The following is a 20,130-nucleotide window of genomic DNA, read 5'->3' as shown; positions in this document are numbered from 1 at the left end:
GTCGTTCCTGCTATTACAAGCGTCCTTGATGAGTAGGTGGTGATGGTACAGGATGGTTTCGTGGCAGTAAAGTTTGTTATTTCTTGTAAGTACAGATGGAGTGGTTATGTCTGTTGCTTCTTGTAAATCACAAAGTAAACAAATGTTGCTCATATGGAGGGGTGAAGTTTGGTTCGATGGGAAATAATTAAAATAGATGGTGCATCTGAGAGTACGCTATATGAAATATTTTTATAACTGAAAGAGAACAAACAAACTATCATGTCCGCATGTTATGTTGACTATGGAGAGTATGTAGGTCTACATAATGTTATCCATTTAGAGTCGATTTATCCCAAACTGGCTCTTTGATCTTTAATTCAGCAGCCATTCGAGACATGTTGCAAATGATAGTCATATTTTCTGCACACTACTTTGCCTCCATTTCCAAACTTTAAAATACTATCAAATCGAAATAGACATAGAAAAATAAATGTTCTTTTCTTGAGAGCAGCGTCAAAGCCCGCTAAACTGTCTGTTGCCCTTCTGTTCTTCCTATCCGACACTTTTGATCCTACTTGTCGTGGTATTACGTAGAGTAAAAGAGAGTTTGTCATCTCTAAAAATGTATATAGTGGCTGTTGGTTTCACGCAATGCCCTTTAATATTGGTGCGTTTCTGACTGGCAGAGAAGCTCCATTTTATTGTTAACCTGTTTCAATTCTTGTTTCCTGCACCCCCTTCTGAATCGATGGCTTTGCCGTTGGATCGGGACAGTTCTTTTTTGAGACGCCAGCTTAACTTGAGTTACGTCGGAGGTATGTAGGATTTAACCAGATGTAATATTACATGTCAAAGGGATTAAAGTCATAATTTAAATTATTTTGCACGATATTCATTGCTGATAAACTTCAAATATTAAAGCTAAAGTTGAAACTGAAAAGTCGATGATAAGTCATGTTGCCGAATTGTGCCAAAAATTTTAATTTAGTTTGTATTTTGGCAGAGTTGAGTGAAGCTCGATGAATTTCTTCCGCGGAGAAATTATCTCGTCTGAAAGGCTTATTCAAAACTTTTATTGCGAACTTTAAAGTGTGTAAGTGTTCCATTGACCGGCGAAGTGATTCGGAATACATTTATATACTTCATACAAGAACCGTGGGCTGTTGGTGGGACACTCAGGGGCCTAAACTTCCAGTATGCTGACCTGTTGTATGCCAATAGAAGTAATCAACCCCACTCTTGCATGGTAGTCTCAAAAGATTTCCAAGCTTATTTGGTTAGAAACCTATGTGATGGCGACACCACATCGGCTAAACTAACCATAAAAAGTCAACAAGAAGATAAAGATATACTATGGTGCTCTGCATATTTCCCCTATCACGCAGATGATCACAACTAGCATGAGATAAACTTTCGAAGAAAGCTGTCCAATCAAGATGTAAAAGAAGTGTAAAACACCATGGTGGAACTCAAATTTGGCAAAACAGAGGAGAACGACAAGGATGCTCCTCAATCATGTTCTGAAGTGTGATTCAGCCCTAAACTGGAATCGCTATAAAGAGGCACAGAACGCTCTAAAGAAGAGCATACAATCGGCCAAACGATCATCATGGAGACGCTTTTGCGAAGAGGCTAACTCTCTTGAGGCAACCTCAAAGCTGATGTGGATTCTGGTTAAAGAACGTACCCAAAGCTGCGTTATTTACGTTTACTGAACGCGGGGTACACAGAAAGCATGATGTGTTATTTATTCCAAAATCAGGGAAACCTACCTACACTAGCGCAAAAAGCTTCCGACCGATTAGTCTAACATCCTTTCTACTAAAAGGTCTAGAAAGATTAGTAGATCGGTTCATAGGGGATATACACGTTCCAAAGTGGCCAGTTCTCCATAGGCAACATGCCTACCTGAAAGACAAATCCACGAAGACAGCATTCCATGAACCCTCGGCAAAAATTGAAAAGGCGATGTCCGAAAAAAATACGCCTTAGCTGCATTCATGGACATCCAAGGTGCCTCATTCGCGGCAATTTGTGATGCGGCAAGTCAGCATGGAATCGAACCGCTGTTAATCAGTTGGATCCTTCACATGCTAGAGTGGAGAAAAATTCATATATTGATCGGTCAGAAGTCTATTGAGGCAGGATGTCTTAGGGTTTGCTCACAGGGTGGGATTCTCTCTCCGCTGTTATGGCTCTCGGTAATGGATACCCTGCTATGGCTCTTGGAGGAAAAAAGGCTTCACGCAAGCATTTGCAGACGACCTAGCTGTAATAATTACCGGCAAGTTTGCGGACACAGTATGTGACCGCTTGAATGCAACTCTGCATGAAATCCACAATTGCTGCCTCCGCAATGGATTTGCGGTGAAAGCTAGGAAGACTGGACTAGTTATGTTCACTAGGAACGCCACTATACGCTACCCAGCTTAGTAGTGGCGCAAATTCAGCTGGCACAAACAGTCAAGTATTTAGGAGTACATTTCAACTCGGAAGCACCATATCCAGGAACAACATCTGAAATCCTGCAGATTTCTGTGGTGCTGTAGGAATGCGATAGGTAGGACCTGGGGACTTTCACCAAAATGGATACATTGGATATATACATCAATAATAAAACCCATTTTGATGTTTGTGTGCATCGACTGGTGGCGAAGACTGAACTTTGCTAGCAGCTGGAAACTTCTAATGTAGATTTAGAGGCTTTGTTGCCTATGTATTTCTTGAGCAATGAGTACTACGCCGACTGCGGCACTTCAAGCTATCGTAAATCTACCCCATTCACTTGGAGATTAAACAGAAAGCAGCCAATGATGCATATAGACTCGATACCATTGGAGCGTTGAAAGGCGGTCAATCACACGGTTACATCCGGTAGCTCTGATGTCGGCCGATCATATAGTTTCCAGATTCATCTTTGAAAAACAGACACTGTCGTAATTATCAGAAGAGAGGAATGGTCGATATATGGCTATGAGTCTTTTGGGATTACAGACTTAATACTCTTCACCGACTCGGGGAATCCGATTATGGAACTGGCCTGACCCCTCGGAAAAATGACGACCATATTATATATAAAAGAAACATTTCTGATGTGGGTGCCGGGGCACTTAAAAAACGCTGGTAAGGGGGGGGCTGATAGAGGTTCGCTGAAGGTCTGGATTCACAATCGTGGGGCCAGAACTAGGTTTTATAATCCGGCCATCCACTGTCAAGTCAACTCTGAAGGGCGAAATTGCAAGAATTCACGCAGCCGAATGGAGAAATTTAAACTCTTGCCGGCAGGCGAAAATCCTTGTGAAAGAACCTGGGGTCGCCAGAGCGGCATTTTTGTTGTCCCTTAAGAAGTAGGACATGAAAACCCTAGTAGAGCTTTTAACGGGACACTGCTTCTTAAACTACCATATAGAAAAGCTTGGGGTGGTATTTTCCGCTATATGCAGCCAATATAAGGAGAAGGAGGTGGCGGCCCTGCACTTTTTATGCAGCTGCCGGGCTCCTCAGATCTCAGACGAATACACCCTGGTAAGGTTTTCTTCAATGAAGAATCTGCACATTCTCTGCTTCCGGAGAATGTTCTCAGATTCGCTTAAGCCTGCGAACGCCGTAGGTAGGAAGCCATTGAATAGGTGATTTACGGAAACAATACAATAAGCCTAACAATGGCCTGAGTGCTCGGTGCTGCGCCTCCCCCAGTAAACTAAACTAAACTAAACTATTCGGAATACCTGGGAGGTGTCGAAATTGGTGGTGGAGCTAAAGGATAATGTCTTCAAACTCTTCCCAAGGGTAACATTTCAGGCGAGAATGAATAGAGGCCTGCCTTAATAAGGAACTTCAGACACTCCGGTTTTGCGCCAAGGTCCACCAATTTGATATCCCTGAAAGCTGTCTGGCGTCCTAACCTACACCACCGCTCCATCTCAGGCAGGGTCTGCCTCGTTTTCTTTTCCTCGACTTGATGACTGAAAAAATTGTCCCGTTGATCGATTTGTCGTGAAATGTTATCAATGTTAACTGTCAACCTGAAATTCTCCAGGCCTTAACCTATCTGAAGGATCTCATGCAATCGTTCACAGATTCCTTTTAATGTCTATCATAATTGAGCATGAAATAATTTGAAATCGTTTACATAAAGAGGCAGGAAAACGTTAGTGAGAAGGAAAAATTGTTAATGAGGAATTAGTATGGGAATGGAACAAGAATGGAGGAAGTACCGTTGAAGGAGCGTCTGCTAAGTCTGCTACCTAATTGTCGTAAAAAGCCATACGATCAGGCTATCCTAGGGGATAGGCTATGGTAACCAAGATTGTGAGTGCTTGTTTTCTTTCTTTCAGGACTTAAAGACAAAGTTGGTAAATTACAATAAAATAGTAATGGATGACCGCTTCCTTTAAAATACATGCTCTTCCCTCGCAATGCCGCAGATGCCCGAAACAAGACTCTAAAAATATGTGTTGTTAGTATGTGGTGGGGCCCGTTGGACTTGTTACCTTCGTCTGTTAGTGGAGATGATGCTACTCCCTGTGACTGGAGTACGTCAGTGCCAAAATAGGATATCTATAGCTGGAACCCTTACATAGGAAATAATTTCCATTTCCTCATTACAAGCTCTTACACCTACATTTATTATCATGTAAAATTCCAATTATGAGCGTATGCTCACCAAGCGAATTACTATATGGACAGTCAAAATTACCAGAATGCTTCTGGAAGTCTTTGCGTTCCGACAGGATTAACTTTGCATTGTGCTTATTCGGTTCTGACAGGAAAATTTGCTATGTCTGCGTTCTGGTTCTGTCATTTGTTCTTATGGACAGTTTGTTTCTAGTTTTTGATAGCTGCGTTAGCCGTTGCTACTTCATTTCCTTTCCCTTCACACTACAGTGATAAGGTATTCAGGGTAGCTCCAACGTATTGAATCTAGACATAATCTGCAATCGTCCAGTTTTTGAGCTATCGGTGTAGAAGGACTTGTTAGCACTGATGAAGGGAACAAGTGGTTCCCGAAATACTGCTATTTGCAAGAATAAATATCTACACCATTAAAAAAAACAACAAATTTTTTATTATTTCAAATAATTAATCGTTGGAAACACCGCATAATTACACTTAGATTTCTATAAATTGACGGGATTGAATGACGCAACGAGAAGACTAAAGAAGCGATTCGGGAGAATAACTCCTCACAGCCAATTCCCGGATTAACCGCCTCCATGGTAAAGAAAAACGAGAATATCCGGAATGGAGACGCAAGCAGGAAATGGCACCGAAGTCGCGAATGGAGAATGCAAATGTTACAAACCGGAAACGGATGAACGATACAGAAGAATTTTGGGCAAATGCGCGGAATTTTTCTTGCTCAGCAACAAGGTTGAACATGCGCAATGATTTTTTTTCACCATACAATTTCAAGCCTACACAATGACGAAATCTATGAGCGATATCATGACCGTCAGGTTGTGAATAAAATCCGACTCAATAGGTTACGGCGGGCGGGTCACTTAATCCGTATGGATGAGGATGATCCCACGCGGAAAGTCTATAAGGGCAATATCTATGGTTGCAAAAGAAGACGAGGCAGACCCTGCCTAAGATGGAGTAATGGCGTAGGCCAGGACGCCAGACAGCTTTTAGGGATATCGAATTGGTGGACCTCGGCGCAAAACCGGGATGTCTGGCGTTTCTTATTAAGGCAGGCCTAGACCGGGTACCGGTTGTTGCGCCGTTGATGATGATGATACTTAAGGTTTATAGTTTACCTTAAGCTTTGTATAGATTTTCAGTTAAAAAGAAAACGAATCACATAATTAAAAGTGATTCCAAATTATTGCAAAATAGATTTGTTCATCATGTAATTTCTACCTACCATTTCTCTTCCTCACTCTACAATGAGACCCATTTCAGTATCATAATCCAGTTAACTAAGTGAATCACTTTACTAGGAAAATTGATCCCTTATAGCCTTTCCATTCAACAGTTGTTTGTTAGTTATCCCCATTTATTTCCTCCTATATTATGCCCACAATTTACAAACAATGTCAGACAATCATTCATTGTTAGATCGGCCGTCCAACCTTATAAAAAGGAAAGCAGTCATGGCCCGTAATCCTTTCTCCTTGAAAAACTTTCTCTCATTAAATTTTTTTCCATTCAAAGCCATTCTGACGAGGCATCATTGTGCGTTAACGAAAGCAGATTTTTTCCGCTCCGACTTTTCTGCTTTCCGAGTTAAATGCTGACACAAATTCAATTTCTCGCGCTAATAGAAATCATTTGTAATAAGGGATTATGTACACGCTTATGTATTATATACAAGGATCTCTGGCCAGCCATTTTTCAAGCGGAGAAGTGTTTATTTTTTCTATTCGCCGGGGGTCAATTTGCCGCCAAATGACTTGGTGGAAGTTAGTTCTGGATGTTTGTGCGTTCCGGGATTCCTCCTTTGATGCCCCGGGAGAAAGTTCCCAAGTATTTTCATTAATCAAGAGTTTTGCTGGAGAAAGGTCTGCGATGATATATTTTTCAAGACTTCCTGGTGATATTCAGAAATATGAGATTTTTAATGGCGACCAGTTTAGGGCCGTTGTTTTTGTTAAAATGAGATTATAGTCAGACTTTCGGTAATTGAGAAATGTCCAGAGCGTAATACTGCTTTTCCGGGTCCCTTTAGTAAGTCAAAAGAGCTTAATTATAAAGTTTCATATAAAGAAAGATAGTAAAGAAATGTGTTCACCAATGCTGAAATGCGGTGGTTTCAAAAGGCCTTGCAGTGATAGTACATACTTGGAAGGGATCAAATTTAGAAATAGTTAGTTTAAGAACTAGTTCTTAAACGTTCTACAGGCTTCTGAGAGTAGGCATATGGATTGGTGAGGAAGGGAAGGAAGGGATGCATACCTATTTTGCAACAACATTTTTCGTTTAAAAGATATATAATGGAGGCAGCAGGCTCAGTTGGTGACTTAGGACAGCTCTTCATTTAAATCTTCCACTTTCCGCATGACTAGATCATCTCGAGTTTCCTATTCTCATTTCATTCCCTCCAACCCCTCTCATCTGATCTTCGATTTCCCGCGGATCCAATTCAAAACCCGAATTCGCGTGTCTTCACTTCAATGGAAAGCTTGACTTTAGGATCTATGGCACTTCACTACAGGCGGTAGGGACAAACTTGTAACTCCAGTGAACCCGACGTTGAGCATAGCCTCTTTGATAGGTGGCACACAAGAAGCGTAACACGTGTATTGGATAGCGCTTTATTGTGTTCCGCACTAGGGCCTACATCCACGCTTCCCGTAGCAGGACTGGTGGGTAGGGAGGTGATTAAGTTAGTTCCTCGCGAACATGAAGGCGGGAATTTTGAGGGTCGTTTAAAAATTCCGTGCAAAATCAGAGAGATGACTCTGCCGGCGCGTAACGAGATCATACTTAGTTAGTTGCATATTTTGGAAGAGCACACACGTAGTTTCTGTCAAATTGGTCTATTTCTTTCTATTTGGCATTCGTTTCAATCGAGGAAGTCGAGTGATTTTGAAAAAATTGACGAAAAGGAATTTCGTGTGGTGATAAAACATTACTTGATGAAAGATGAAACGCCTCAGGAGACTAAAGTGATGCTAGATAAACATTGTGGTGGGTTTGCAGCTTCATTAGAACAGTTTATTAGTGATTTCAAAATTCTCGGGCGGGTACATAATATTTTGCATACACATTTGGACATGGAAAAGCTAGCCGTAAGATGGGTGCGGCGATTGCTCAAGCTTGACCAAAAATGAAATCGTGTGAAGTGTTGCAAGAACGGTTTGAATTTGTTCTAGAAGAATTAGATAAGACTTGGATCTATACTCCTGGGGACTAAGGAACAATCTAAACAATGGGTTATCAAGGGGGAAAAAGATTATGGATATCGCAAGGTCCCTATCGACTATATAGAAAATGCCTATTATTCATCGTTATTGAAAACGGAGCTGCAAGAAAAACGGCCACGATTAGCGCAGAAAAAAGTCCTTTTTCATCACGACAACGCGCCCTCTCATGCCTCAGCAGTTATGGTCTCAAAGTTAATTGGAAAAGGATTCCAACTGGCTTAACCCCCAATACCAAGAAATACCAAGTTCGGCAATTCTCAGGTAGGTCGATCATTAGGGGATCGACTTTTGGCGGTGAGCAGTTAATTCGTTATATACCGACCGTAACACAACCTTGTTACTGCTTTGGGGGGGGGAGACGGAGGATTGATAGAAGTCAACAAAACTTAAAGTTGCAGTCTGCTCCTAGCTGCAGACATTTCACCACACCAAATTAATGGCAAGAGGTAAAATGTCAGATTTTCCTGTATTTACCTGGCCTACGATTTCTTGTGTCCTCCGCCATTTCTTCATAAGAACTGCAGGATCTGGTATCGTATACAGAACCAAGTGGTCTTGATCTCTCTAAGACAAGTATCAAAAAGTGTGCGTGCAGCAATGGTTAAGGGTGCATTTGCAGACCAAACTATTAAAGCCGATAGCAGAGGGGGCCTACAGGTCATATGTGCGGGAGGGAGGGGGAAGAGTTATTAGCCTTGCTTTAAAAGTAATCCACTCCGTAGATGTCTGCGAATGGGGATGCGTTATACGGTTCCAAATCGTAGTTAAGAGTGAACGATAACATTAAGCTAAAGTCCACCACCCGACAATGGAAATAGGGACGACCACCTAAAATTCCGTTTCTTTCTCTTGTTGTGGTACAGCGTACCACAGTTCTAATGATTTGAAGTAGGTAAGACGCTTTATTTTCCTCATCGAAACAATAATAGTATTATAAAAGTAGCTCAACAGCCTTGTAGTGTTTAGATGGCATCTTACGAATGAATCGCCTCTTCCGTTTATAGCTTGAAAGCTGCCCTCAAATCTAGATACCAAGTCAATAAAACAGAAAAGGGCCTTATTTGATCTAGCGTTCAGAACAAAAAATAAAACCATGGAACCTTTCATTAACGCATATTAAATGCCCACTGCTTTTCCCAATTTGCTGCTGAATAAGACTGAAAAGTTTTTGCGTTTCTTACACTGGACGCCACTATTAAAGACTAACTTCCAACAATTATCCCTTTAGATTCATGGGAAATATTTATATTCTATAGTTTGATCCAAATTTCCTAATACAGAAAAATGATTCTGGCAAGCCTTTTAAGACATTTTGCACTCTGTTTTAGATATAATTTTCTTTTTATGGCTACAATTTGTTCACCTATTACTGATTTGGCCTTGATTTTCAGTAACTATTATGATGTCTCCGAATACAAGTAGCAGCAGCAAAGCGGCCTTTAATAAATTCTTGCGCACGAGCCCCATTAACAGGACTTTCTGTGAAACCAAGACTTTATTAAAATCGGTTCACCCTCTTTCTTGAAGGTAGTAACCTTCAAAAGATGTTAGAACACATGTTGCCAACGTGCGAAACTTCCCCGTAGAATCATGGTACAGTTTACCTCGCGGAGCTTAGCTCTAGCTAACTCTCCCTTCGTCCATCTTCTATATTCACTACCCTGACTTCCCACCTCTTCTGCTTCATTCAGCATAGATTGAACCCGCCTTATCATGTGGTTAACTTCACTTGAGTATTTCTGGAATGCAAGCATTTCTCCAAGTAGGATTTTCAATGGATGACATGCTTTGGCCAATACAGCCTATGTTGGCATCTGTGGCATCTGCCTTACCCCGCGCCAAATTTGCTGTTTAGTAGTTTTCACCATGTCATTTCAACGTCCACACTTTGATTTAGGAAGTTAATATGCGAGCTTTTCGACCTTTGTCCGCCGGTTCTTACTGTTGTTAACACTTGCTGAACCATTCCTCCCATTTTTGTCTCGATCAGAGGAAAAAACAAACCCATCATAGTTTCGCTTGATCTCATTGCAAAATGTTGATTGGCATCACTCTGTCTGTTCTGTACTGTCAGAGAGAGATCAGAAACCACATCACACTCTTAAGGCGATCCTCTTGTAAACCAGCTTCATCCTTTAGTTATTGTATTTGGTATACAATGCAGTTTTCCAAACAGAGGCTCGGTGGACCAGTTAGAGCTCAGTAACCCAGCAGCCTACGGGTGCATTGTGATTTCCAGACATTTGGCATCATATTTGCCAGGACCGTGCCTTAATGCAAGGGTATTGCTAGCATTATATGGAATTCAGCTTAGCATCTATAATATCATATTTGATTGATTACTGGGTTATCTCTTCGCAATTCTTGCTAATACTACCTTTCCGTGTATTGCATTTTTAGCCAAGGTAGCTCGCAGTTTTATGGCTGTACCCAAGCTAAATTGTCTAAGCTCATTGACTTCCTATACCATCTGTTACAGATTACTCGCAACAGCATTTTCCCCTTAGTGTCCACTAAGAATGAATTTCTGTTCACGGCAGGTTCACAAAAATACCAGGTTCTGGTAATTGAATACCTGAGGCAAAATCCCCCCAACAAGGCATGACTCAAACAATTTAACAAATACGGCTCCTACTCAACAGCTAGTTTAAGGGCTCTAGCTGGAATACCATCAAGGTACGTTGCTTTGTTATCTCTCAGCCTGATGTAAATTTCGAACGGGTATTACTACCTCGTCTATAGTTATTTTGTTGCTGTGGACGCATCTCTATAAACTGTAAACGATTTTGAGGATAGTGGAACATAGGTTCTATAATATGTATATTATCATCATCATCATTAACGGCGCAACAACCGGTATCCGGTCTAGGCCTGCCTTAATAAGCAACTCCAGACATCACGGTTTTGCGCCGAGGTCCGCCAAATCGATATCCCTAAAAGCTGTCTGGCGTCCTGACCTACGCCATCGCTCCATCTTAGGCAGGGTCTGCCTCGTCTTGTTTTTCTACCATAGATATTGCCCTTATAGACTTTCCGGGTGGGATCATCCTCATCCATACGGATTAAGTGACCAGCCCAGAGGATCGTACCTCTTGCATTTACATCAGAATCACGGATAACTTTGTCGAGGGCCAGGTTAAAGAGAACACATGATAGGGCATACCCTAGACCGTTGTTGATGTTGAATGGTCTTGAGAGTGATCCTGCTGCTTTTATCTGGCCTCGCACATTGGTCAGGGTCAGCCTAGTCAGTCTTATTAATTTCGTCGGGATACCGAATTCTCTCATGGCCGCGTACAGTTTATATTATACAACCATTATATAACCATTTCGTTTATATTGGCCTCTGTATAGAATTGCTTCAAGCAGTTCCTGTTGTTTCACTTCATAGCTTGCTTGAGATTAATTCGCGCTCACTATAGGTAAGCTCATTAACCTCTTGGTCAATCCTACCTATTGTTCTATAACTCCCCTTCTGGTTTAGTGACATGCCCACCGCAGGGTACTACCAGCAGTTGGATCTTCTACTGGGGAAAGTATAACATTTCGGCGTTGATGAGTTTCATGCTGTCTTGATGCACTGCATGGTATGGACAGCTCTCTTCAGTGGGTGTACCTGGTATTTTGTACTCCATAATTGACGTTCATTTGATGGCAGTTAGCCTCTTTTTGAATTCGTTTTCTTCTTTCACGGCGCAACCGTCAACCACAGTCTGATTGTCACTTTTTTTCGACTGGTCTCACTGTGCGCAATTCCCCCTCCCCTACCAAAGTTTTGATTACCTTCCTCGGCCACTTTGGCCTCTTGAATGGCTGGGTGTTCCTTGTTTTTTTGTGCCCTATTATCTATGGGTATGCAATATGTTAACTGCATTATTGTCAAAATAATAATTTTAGGGCTTTCTTTCAATTCTTTCTATTTTTCTTGTATGTCATCCTGGTGGCTTCTCACCACATTCTTGATTTGTTAGTGCGTGTTGTGCTTTTTTTTTAATAATTTCGGACAACTCATCAATTTTGGTTCTAAGTAAAATTAAGAGTGACTTGTTTAAGCCAACCGTCCTTTTCTGTGCCAGAGTGACCTTCATTCTTGCTCCGCCACATTTCGGAATGCTCAGGGAAAGGAACTCCAAGTCTCTCACCGTTCCAGATATTGGATTTTGAAGAACCTCCTGCAGCTTCCTTTATTAGAGTGCGGTAGGCATCATTACGGTTAATGATACCTATCGTTCTTCCTAGGATGCATCTCTTTGCGCTTTGTTATGTCTGTTTTAGGGGGCGACTACTGGGTTTCACCACCTCTTTTTCCAAGGTGCTTGCTGTAATACTAATGGTACGTTGAGAGAGAGCCGAAATGATCATCTGGGTAGACTATGATCAGGCACGAGGGTAGAGCTCCCCACGTTATATGCAGATTGGAGATTCACTTTAGAATTATGATGAGAGAAGTCCTACAGGGGAAACCCTTATTACCTCAACATTTGGAGTATTGGAAGTGATAACACAGCAATACTACTTACAGTAGCCGATCCTTCCGATGGGTTATTTCTCGCGGTAAAGTGAAGGAGAATATCATCAATAAGAGAATTTCATCTCCTCTGTATCAAATCATAATATCGAATGGGGTAAACAATTGAGGGCGGGGAACTACAACGTTAGTTGACTGTCTCCGTACTTAATCAGTACCTGCATCGACTTCATCAAAACGACTAAAATGAAACAATGTTTAATCAATTAATTGATTTGACTCTTCAAGATATAGTTGAGGAAAGGCACTACTCGCATATAGTCGGAAAGGCTCACTGTTGCTGAAATTCCAGGAAAGGCCTATCCGACTCAAAGTCTCGGGACGAACACAACGAATGATAAACATCCTTTGGTGCAAAAAGGAAAGGAAAGCAAATTCTACAGTTTGATAGACTATTGTTCCCTGCTTTCGATAGCTAATAGAAAGGTTTGGGTGGAAGCTTACGACGATCACAAGTTACGATGTCGTCCTGACCCGGGAGCCAATTTTGGGCCAATATAACTAACATTGTATTATAAAAGCTCGTCGCCGATACCGAAAAATCAAGCGGGGTTAACCAAGAACTGCGGAATTACTGACGCAGTGCACGCTCATGGAGAAACACCTTGAGAAGCATTGCCTTCTTTACATCTCATTTCTGGATCCGGAGAAAGCGTTTGACCGTGTGTCATGCGAATTTATCTGGTTTGCTCTACGACAACACCTAGTACCAGAGGAACTCTTTCGCTTGCTCAAATTGCGCTATTCCGATCCGAACAATAAAATTCGAAGTGTGACATGTGCATCAAGATTACTTCGTGGTTCTGTCGGTATTCATTAAGCAAATGACATTGCACAACTCCCCTTTGTTCTTGTTGTTGACACTGTCACACGAAACGTCCAACGTCCAGCGCCCTATTCACTTACACAGATGATGTTTTCCTAGTGTCCATTAGCAAAGATGATCTCGAGCAACTTGTCTAAGTATGGAATGAACACCTCATGCAACACGGTCTCGATTGAATTTGAATATAATTAAACTTTTGGGAAGCGATCCCTATAAAACAGGCACAATCATTGTTAATGACAGTAACCTATTCAGAACTGAGCGATTTAAATATCTCCAGTCAATGCTATCAGTCAATGGAGAACTATTGGTTGTTGCACATGAAATGGCCGATTTGGTGCTAAAATTTGAAATGACTGTAAAGCTTACAAAAATTTATTTAATTAATCAAAATAGGTGCCAGTCGATTCAAAACACTTCTCCCAGCGAGATACAAGAGCATGTATGCCAGTTTCGTAGAAGTATAATTTTCGGGTGTTGATAAACTCGACGAAGGCAATTTTGATGGTGTCTTCATTCCTAAATTGTTTTTCCACCAAAAATGATCCAAATGCTTAAAAAAGTGGTAGTCAGTTGGCGAAAGGTCCGGTGAATATGGTGGATGAGGCAGAGTCTTATGCTGCAATTCGTCCAAATTTTGAACCATTGTTTTTTATACATGAGGTCGTGGATTCTCGTGAAGGAGTATCACACCATTTGACTAATCTCTGCCGTTAAATATTCAATTTTTGGTGCATTTCCTCGTGTTGGACACAGTATTTATGTGCATTTATCGTTTCTCCAGGTACCAAGAAAGAATAGTGGATAACTCCAGCTGTAGACCACCAAACAGTCACCATTAGCTTCTTCGGAGAGGCTCTGTTCCGACATATGCTTCGGTGGCTCATCAGCATCTAGCCATTGTGCTAATCGGCGACGATTGTCGTATAATATCCACTTTTCATCACATGCCACTATTCTGTGCCAAAAGGGATCGCTTCTGTTGCAGGAGAGTAAAGAACTGCAAATTTCTATTCGAAGCGCCATGTTCTGCTCCGTAAGGGCATGCGGAACCCATTTGTCGACCTTTTTCACCTTTCCAAGTTGTTGCAAGTGCTGAGAAACTTTCGAATAGCATACGCCCAGTTTTCCTGCAATGTCTCTCATAGTTTGTGTGTCAGATTCGACTAGCAACCGCAGTTCATCGTTATCAATCGATGGTCCTGGATGCCCATGTGGCTCACTTTGAAGGTTTACGTCGCCTGACTAGAATTTTTCGAACCGCCACCGTGTGGTTCGTTCGCTTACCGTATCAGCTCCAGATGCGCTGTTACATTATGTATTTGCTTCATGCATTAGCGCCACCTGGGTGAAGTGACGTTCAAAAAAACTGTTCTTTGTGAACGACATATCAACAAAGGTATCAAATTCCAAAGTGTCGTCCTCCATATCACCCTTTATGATTCTAAGTGTTGGTCGACTATAAAAGACAATGAACGGCGGCTAGAAGTAATGGAAATGAAGATGTTGCATTAGATCAGTGCCAAAACAAGCATTGATCACATCCGAAATGAGGAGATCCGCGATCATTAGGGGTTTGGTCCGATCGTGCCAAAATTGCAAGAAAGGCGTTTTCGATGGCATGGTCACGTAATTCGAGCTGACGGGAATTAATTTGCCCAGATGGGTCTGAACACCAAAGTCGACAGTGATCTACCAAAATCATCAATCAAAACACAAACATACATGGGCGTCTCCAGACGAGACCACTTTCAACCAAATATACCACTTGTTGATTGAACGCCGCCACCTCTCAGCCTTGATGGATATCAGAACATATAGGGGGGCCAATATAGACTCGCGTCACTATCTCGTTGGCATGGTGCTACGAGCTCGAATAACAACACCACTCAGAATCCCCTCTGACAATCAGGTGAGAGTTAACACTGAAGCCATCCACAACACAGCCCTCCGCGGCACCTATAAGAGGGAAATGAATGCCACAATAACCGCAGTCAACAGAGGACCTGGAGATGAAGCATCAACAAATGATGTTCACAATCACCTGAAGAACGTTATAATTGATACCGCCACAAACATACTTGGCTCCGGCCACAAAAGCAGTCTGAACGGCTGGTTTGACGATGACTGTCAGCTAGCAATGGAGCGGAAGAATGCTGCATACCGAGTAATGTTGCATTCTCAAAGAACGCGGGCACGCGCAGAGACTTATCTCGAGCTCCGTCGAGCGGAGAAGCGACTTCACAGACGGAAAAAGGAAGCCTGGGAGAACCAACAAGTCTGTGAACTCGAAAAGTACAGAGAGCAACCGCACCAGGCGCGAAAGTTTTACCAACAAGTCAGCAGGATGAAGCCTTATACACCTCGATGCTCATCCTGCCGAGACAAGGAGGGAAATTTGGTTTGCGACACAGTGGGCACATTGGAACGATGGGTTGAGTACTTTGATGAACTACTGAACAACCAGAACATCGGCGAGTTGGAGGTCCTGCCAACTGAAGACGACGGACAAATATTGCCACCCCCAAGTATAGAAGCAACAGTCCGTGCAATTCATCCGCTAAAAAATCATAAATCGCCGAATTGATTAAATATTGTGGCGACCAGTTACACCAAGTGGTTCATCAACTTGTGCTCAAAGTATGGGATAGCGAATCAATGCCTGACGATTGGCAACGAGGCATTATCTGTCCCATACATAAAAAGGGAGATATGATGCAGGGAAGTAATTATAGAGGTATAACGTTGCTGAGTACCATACGTTCAGAACATCAGTGACCCATACCAAAGAGAATTCGCTCTAGGAAAATCAGCAACAGATCAGATTTTCTCTCTGGGCAAACGACGGAGAAACTGTTAGAATATGGACAACATCTATTCATCGACTTTAAAAAAGTAAAACTGAACACGGCCATGAGAGAATTCGGTATCCCAACGAAATTGATAAGACTGACTGGGCTGACCCTGATCAATGTGAAGGCCAGATAAAAGCAACAGGATCACTCTCAAGACTATTCGACATCAACAAGGGTCTACGACTAGGGGATGCCCTACCATGCGTCCTCTTTAGCTTGGCGCTCGAGAAAGTGATCCGTGATGCTGAGGTAAATGCAAGAGGTACGATCCTCTTTAAGTTCTCCCAACTACTGGCCAATGCAGACGATATCGACATGAAGAACGACCCGAGACGTACAAACTGCCTTCATCCAGATCAAGCAGGCGGCCATCAGGGCGACATTTTGGGCTGCACATCAATGAAGGCAAGACAAAATATATAGTGGCAACGTCAGCACCAAATACCAACGAACCAACAACATTAAATTGCACTGGTGAAACGGGAAGAATAAAGATAGACTACAACTTTGAGACCATCGATAATTTCTCCTATCTAGGGTCGAACATCAAAACCGATAACAGCTACGATGATGAAATCCGCGCACGGTTGTTGTCAGCCTACAGAGCCTATTTCAGTTTACAAAAACTGTTCCGCTCGAAACGTCTCACCATAGGGTCGAAGCTCTTACTGTACAAGACAATAATCTTGTCAGTCCTCATGTATTCCTCGGAGACTTGCGTTCTTAGCAAGGTGAATTGCTAACTCTGCCAGGTTAAGGATAAAATCCGGCAGAATAGGTTACGGTGGCCGGGTCACTTAATCCGTATGGATGCCTTATTAAGGCGGGCCTGGACCGGATACCGGTTGTTGCGCCGTTCGATGGGGATTTAAAAGCCTCGCGATTGCATCCAGATGAGTCCTTTGATAGAACAAAATGGCGCAACCGATCACGATGAGCCGACCGCACTTGTGAATAGGACAAAGGCTAAAGGAAAAGAAGACCTCCCAGCTCTGAAGTTCTTGTGCATAAAAACCCAATAATGCTAATTTGAAAGAATTCGGAAGTCAGGGTAGAATGGATTGAAGCGAGATGAGAATTGATCCAAACATGCTATTAGACCTTAGGTACTACCGACTTTGAAGCTTTTGCTCTTAAAATTGAAAGTGCAATCATTCCTGAAATTTTCATTTCAATTTCCATGTTATGCCCATGTTCATATCTAGACGAATGCAATGCATTCGTTGCAGTCGTAAAAATGTCTATTCTGGGAACAATTAAAGGCTTTCAAAAATACGTTTGCGTTTGGAAAACGCTATTTTCCGTTGCATTACCTTTGGAAGTTAAATTTAGAAATTAATATCGCTTGGCATGTCGAGGCGTTATTTTCAAATTAGGGGTTGAATGCAATGTGCTAGAAACCGTCAATCAAAACAGCATTTCCGCGTTAAATAATTAAATTGCGAATGTTCAACTTAGACTGAATTATGCATTGTCCATTGCACTTTGGGATAACTGACCAGTAGAAAACCAGCAATGCATATGTAGAAGTAGCTATGAAGTTGGAATTGTTAAAAAGATCCAGCAATCTATTTACTGAATATAAACCTCCCACAGACGTGCTCTGACATATTTGTTTTCTGTGGAAATCAATAAAATACCTAATGCAAAAGAAATTTATTCGTTCACGCATGGTTGCCGTCGGAATGGTTCCTTGTCTACTGCCGCCGACACGCAATTATTCTATTCTTTCTATTGTTACAATTTGGACGAAGAAAACCGTTGTGTTCAGGATCTTTGTTTAAAAATAGATAAGCAAAGATTCTCCGGCTCGTGCTAATGATTGGAGTCGAATTGAAAGACCAGAATAATTAGATTGCCTTCATGTTGGCGGTCGTTCTACCCCACGGGGGTCGAATTATTAGATTACGGCGGTTTTACGGTCTGCCAAACAAGCAAGAGATACATTACGCAATTTTATGGGGCTGAGATTATCCTCCTAAAATATCATAAACACTCATCATAAACGTCTTATTTGTAATAAAATTTACGATATTTTACAGATTCATTCCGTATGCTGCAGGCCGAGGTGGATCTAGAAATCTCTTGCGGAGCATGGCAGCGAAAAACCGGCAAACACAAATTCTGGAATGAGTGAAATGAAGTTCCGAATTAAAGTATTTGGAGTGCAGTATATTTAGCGGGAAATAAGTCCAGCCGTTGTGTGTGGTACATCAGTGAAATGAGCATCCAGAGGAGTCCGCCGGCTAGTCCACGAGCCCCAAAAATCCAACAAGAGTCTTGGGATGACTGTGGAACGCCGCCCATTGATTTATTCGACCCGTGCCAAACAAGTCCTGTAAGGTCGCCATCGAGGAGTCAACCCTTGCCTAGTCCTACTCCTAAAAGGTGAGTTTTAATAGTACTTTTTTCGCCGAATATATTATATATAAGGAGCTAATAAAATTTCACTTAGAGCTAAGATGTCGGCCATGTGCAGCACTTGGAGGAAAACTAAAAAAAAAAAATCAATCGTTTTTATGATGTAATTTGGCTTAGAAGGTACGGGAGGTGAGAGGGGGGAGGGCGGGTTTCGGTTGGAAAGGGCGACAAGGCTATTTTCTTAAGGTGGAGGACAAATGCATTGGGCGGGGGAGTGCACCCCTGGATTAAGGTTTATGGGAGTTAGTATTTAGGGAGGAAAATTTTCTCCCTGATTTGACGGTTGGGATCTGACAGACACTTTTCTACGAATTTTAGCCCGTAACGGTCGAAATCATGAAGGAGCTGATTGGATTATTTCAAACAATCGTCAATTTTAAATGTGTGTCTATATAGTGTGGAAGGATCAGTCTTTCTTTGAGGCATAGTCCCTGCATGTGCCGTGGGGAAACATCAGATCAAAAGATTAATCCGAAAGTAATTAACTGCTTCTAGTAGAATTTTGCGCCCTTTTATGGGGTGGGTTTAGTTAATCGGATAAAGGTGTGTAGTGATCTAAAGGCCTAAGGCCTTCTTGACGTGTGGGATATTCGAGAGGTCGTAATTAATTTTAATCGTCATCATAATGAACAACGTAAAAATGGTATCCGGTTAGATCTGTCTTAATAAGGAACTCCAGACATCCCGGTTTTGCGCCGAGGTCCACCAATTCGATATCCCTAAAAGTTCCCTAGCATTCTGACCTACGCCATCGCTCCAACTCAGCCGGTTTCTGCCTTGCTTTCTTTTTCTATCATAGATATTGCCCTTATAGACTTTCGGGGCTGGATTATCCTCATCCATACGGAATAAGTGACTCGCACACCGTAACCTATTGAGCCGGATTTTATCCACAACCTGACGGTCATGGTATCGCTCATAGATTTAGTCGTTATGTAGGCCACGGAATCGTTCATCCTCATGTAGGTCAAAAATTCTTCGGAGGATTCTTCTCTCGAACGCGGCCAAGTGTTCACATTTTTTCTTGCTAAGAACCCAAGTTTCTGAGGAACACATGAGGACTAGCAAGATTATTGTTTTGTACAGTAAGAGCTTTGACCCTATGGTGAGACATTTCGAGTGGAACAGTTTTTCTAAGCTGAAATAGGCTCTGTTGGCTGACAACAACTGTGCGCAGATTTCATCATCGTAGCTGTTATCGGTTGCGATTTTCGACCCTAGATAGGAGAAATTGTCAACGATCTCTACGGTTGTAGTCTCCTATCTTTATTCTTCCCGTTTGACCAGTACGGTATGATGTTAGTTGGTTGGTTTTTGGTGCTGACGTTGCCACCATATACTTTGAATTGCATTGATTGATGTGCAGCCCAAGATCTCGCACCAATGACCGCCTCTCGATCTGGATGAAGGCAGTTTGTACGTCTCGGCCCGTTCTTCCCATAATGTCGATATCGTCAGCATAGGCCAGTAGTTGGGTGGACTTAAAGAGGATCGTACCTCTTACATTTACCTCAGCACCACGGATCACTTTTTGGAGGGCTAGGTTAAGGAGGAAGCCTAACAGGGCATCCCCTTGTCGTTGACCGTTATTGATGTCGAATGGTGTTGAGAGTGATCCTGCTGCTTTTATCTGGCCTCGCACATTGG

At 42.2% G+C, this 20,130-nt stretch overlaps 1 protein-coding gene across 4 annotated transcripts in view; it reads left to right on the top strand.

Annotated features, from left to right (window-relative positions):
* LOC119656024 overlaps positions 1-20,130 on the top strand; it is a 260,457-nt gene that overhangs the window by 69,112 nt on the left and 171,215 nt on the right. For all 4 annotated transcript variants that reach the window (XM_038062287.1, XM_038062286.1, XM_038062289.1 and 1 more), the window contains exon 2: positions 18,105-18,450. In XM_038062287.1, coding sequence (XP_037918215.1) covers positions 18,284-18,450 — 167 coding nt within the window. In that variant the 5' untranslated portion in view covers positions 18,105-18,283. The remainder of the gene's footprint in view (positions 1-18,104; positions 18,451-20,130) is intronic.

The sequence above is a fragment of the Hermetia illucens genome, chromosome 4 (genome assembly GCF_905115235.1).
Source record: "Hermetia illucens chromosome 4, iHerIll2.2.curated.20191125, whole genome shotgun sequence".
NCBI lineage: Eukaryota > Metazoa > Arthropoda > Insecta > Diptera > Stratiomyidae > Hermetia > Hermetia illucens.
This window is presented reverse-complemented; position numbering and strand designations above follow the sequence as displayed.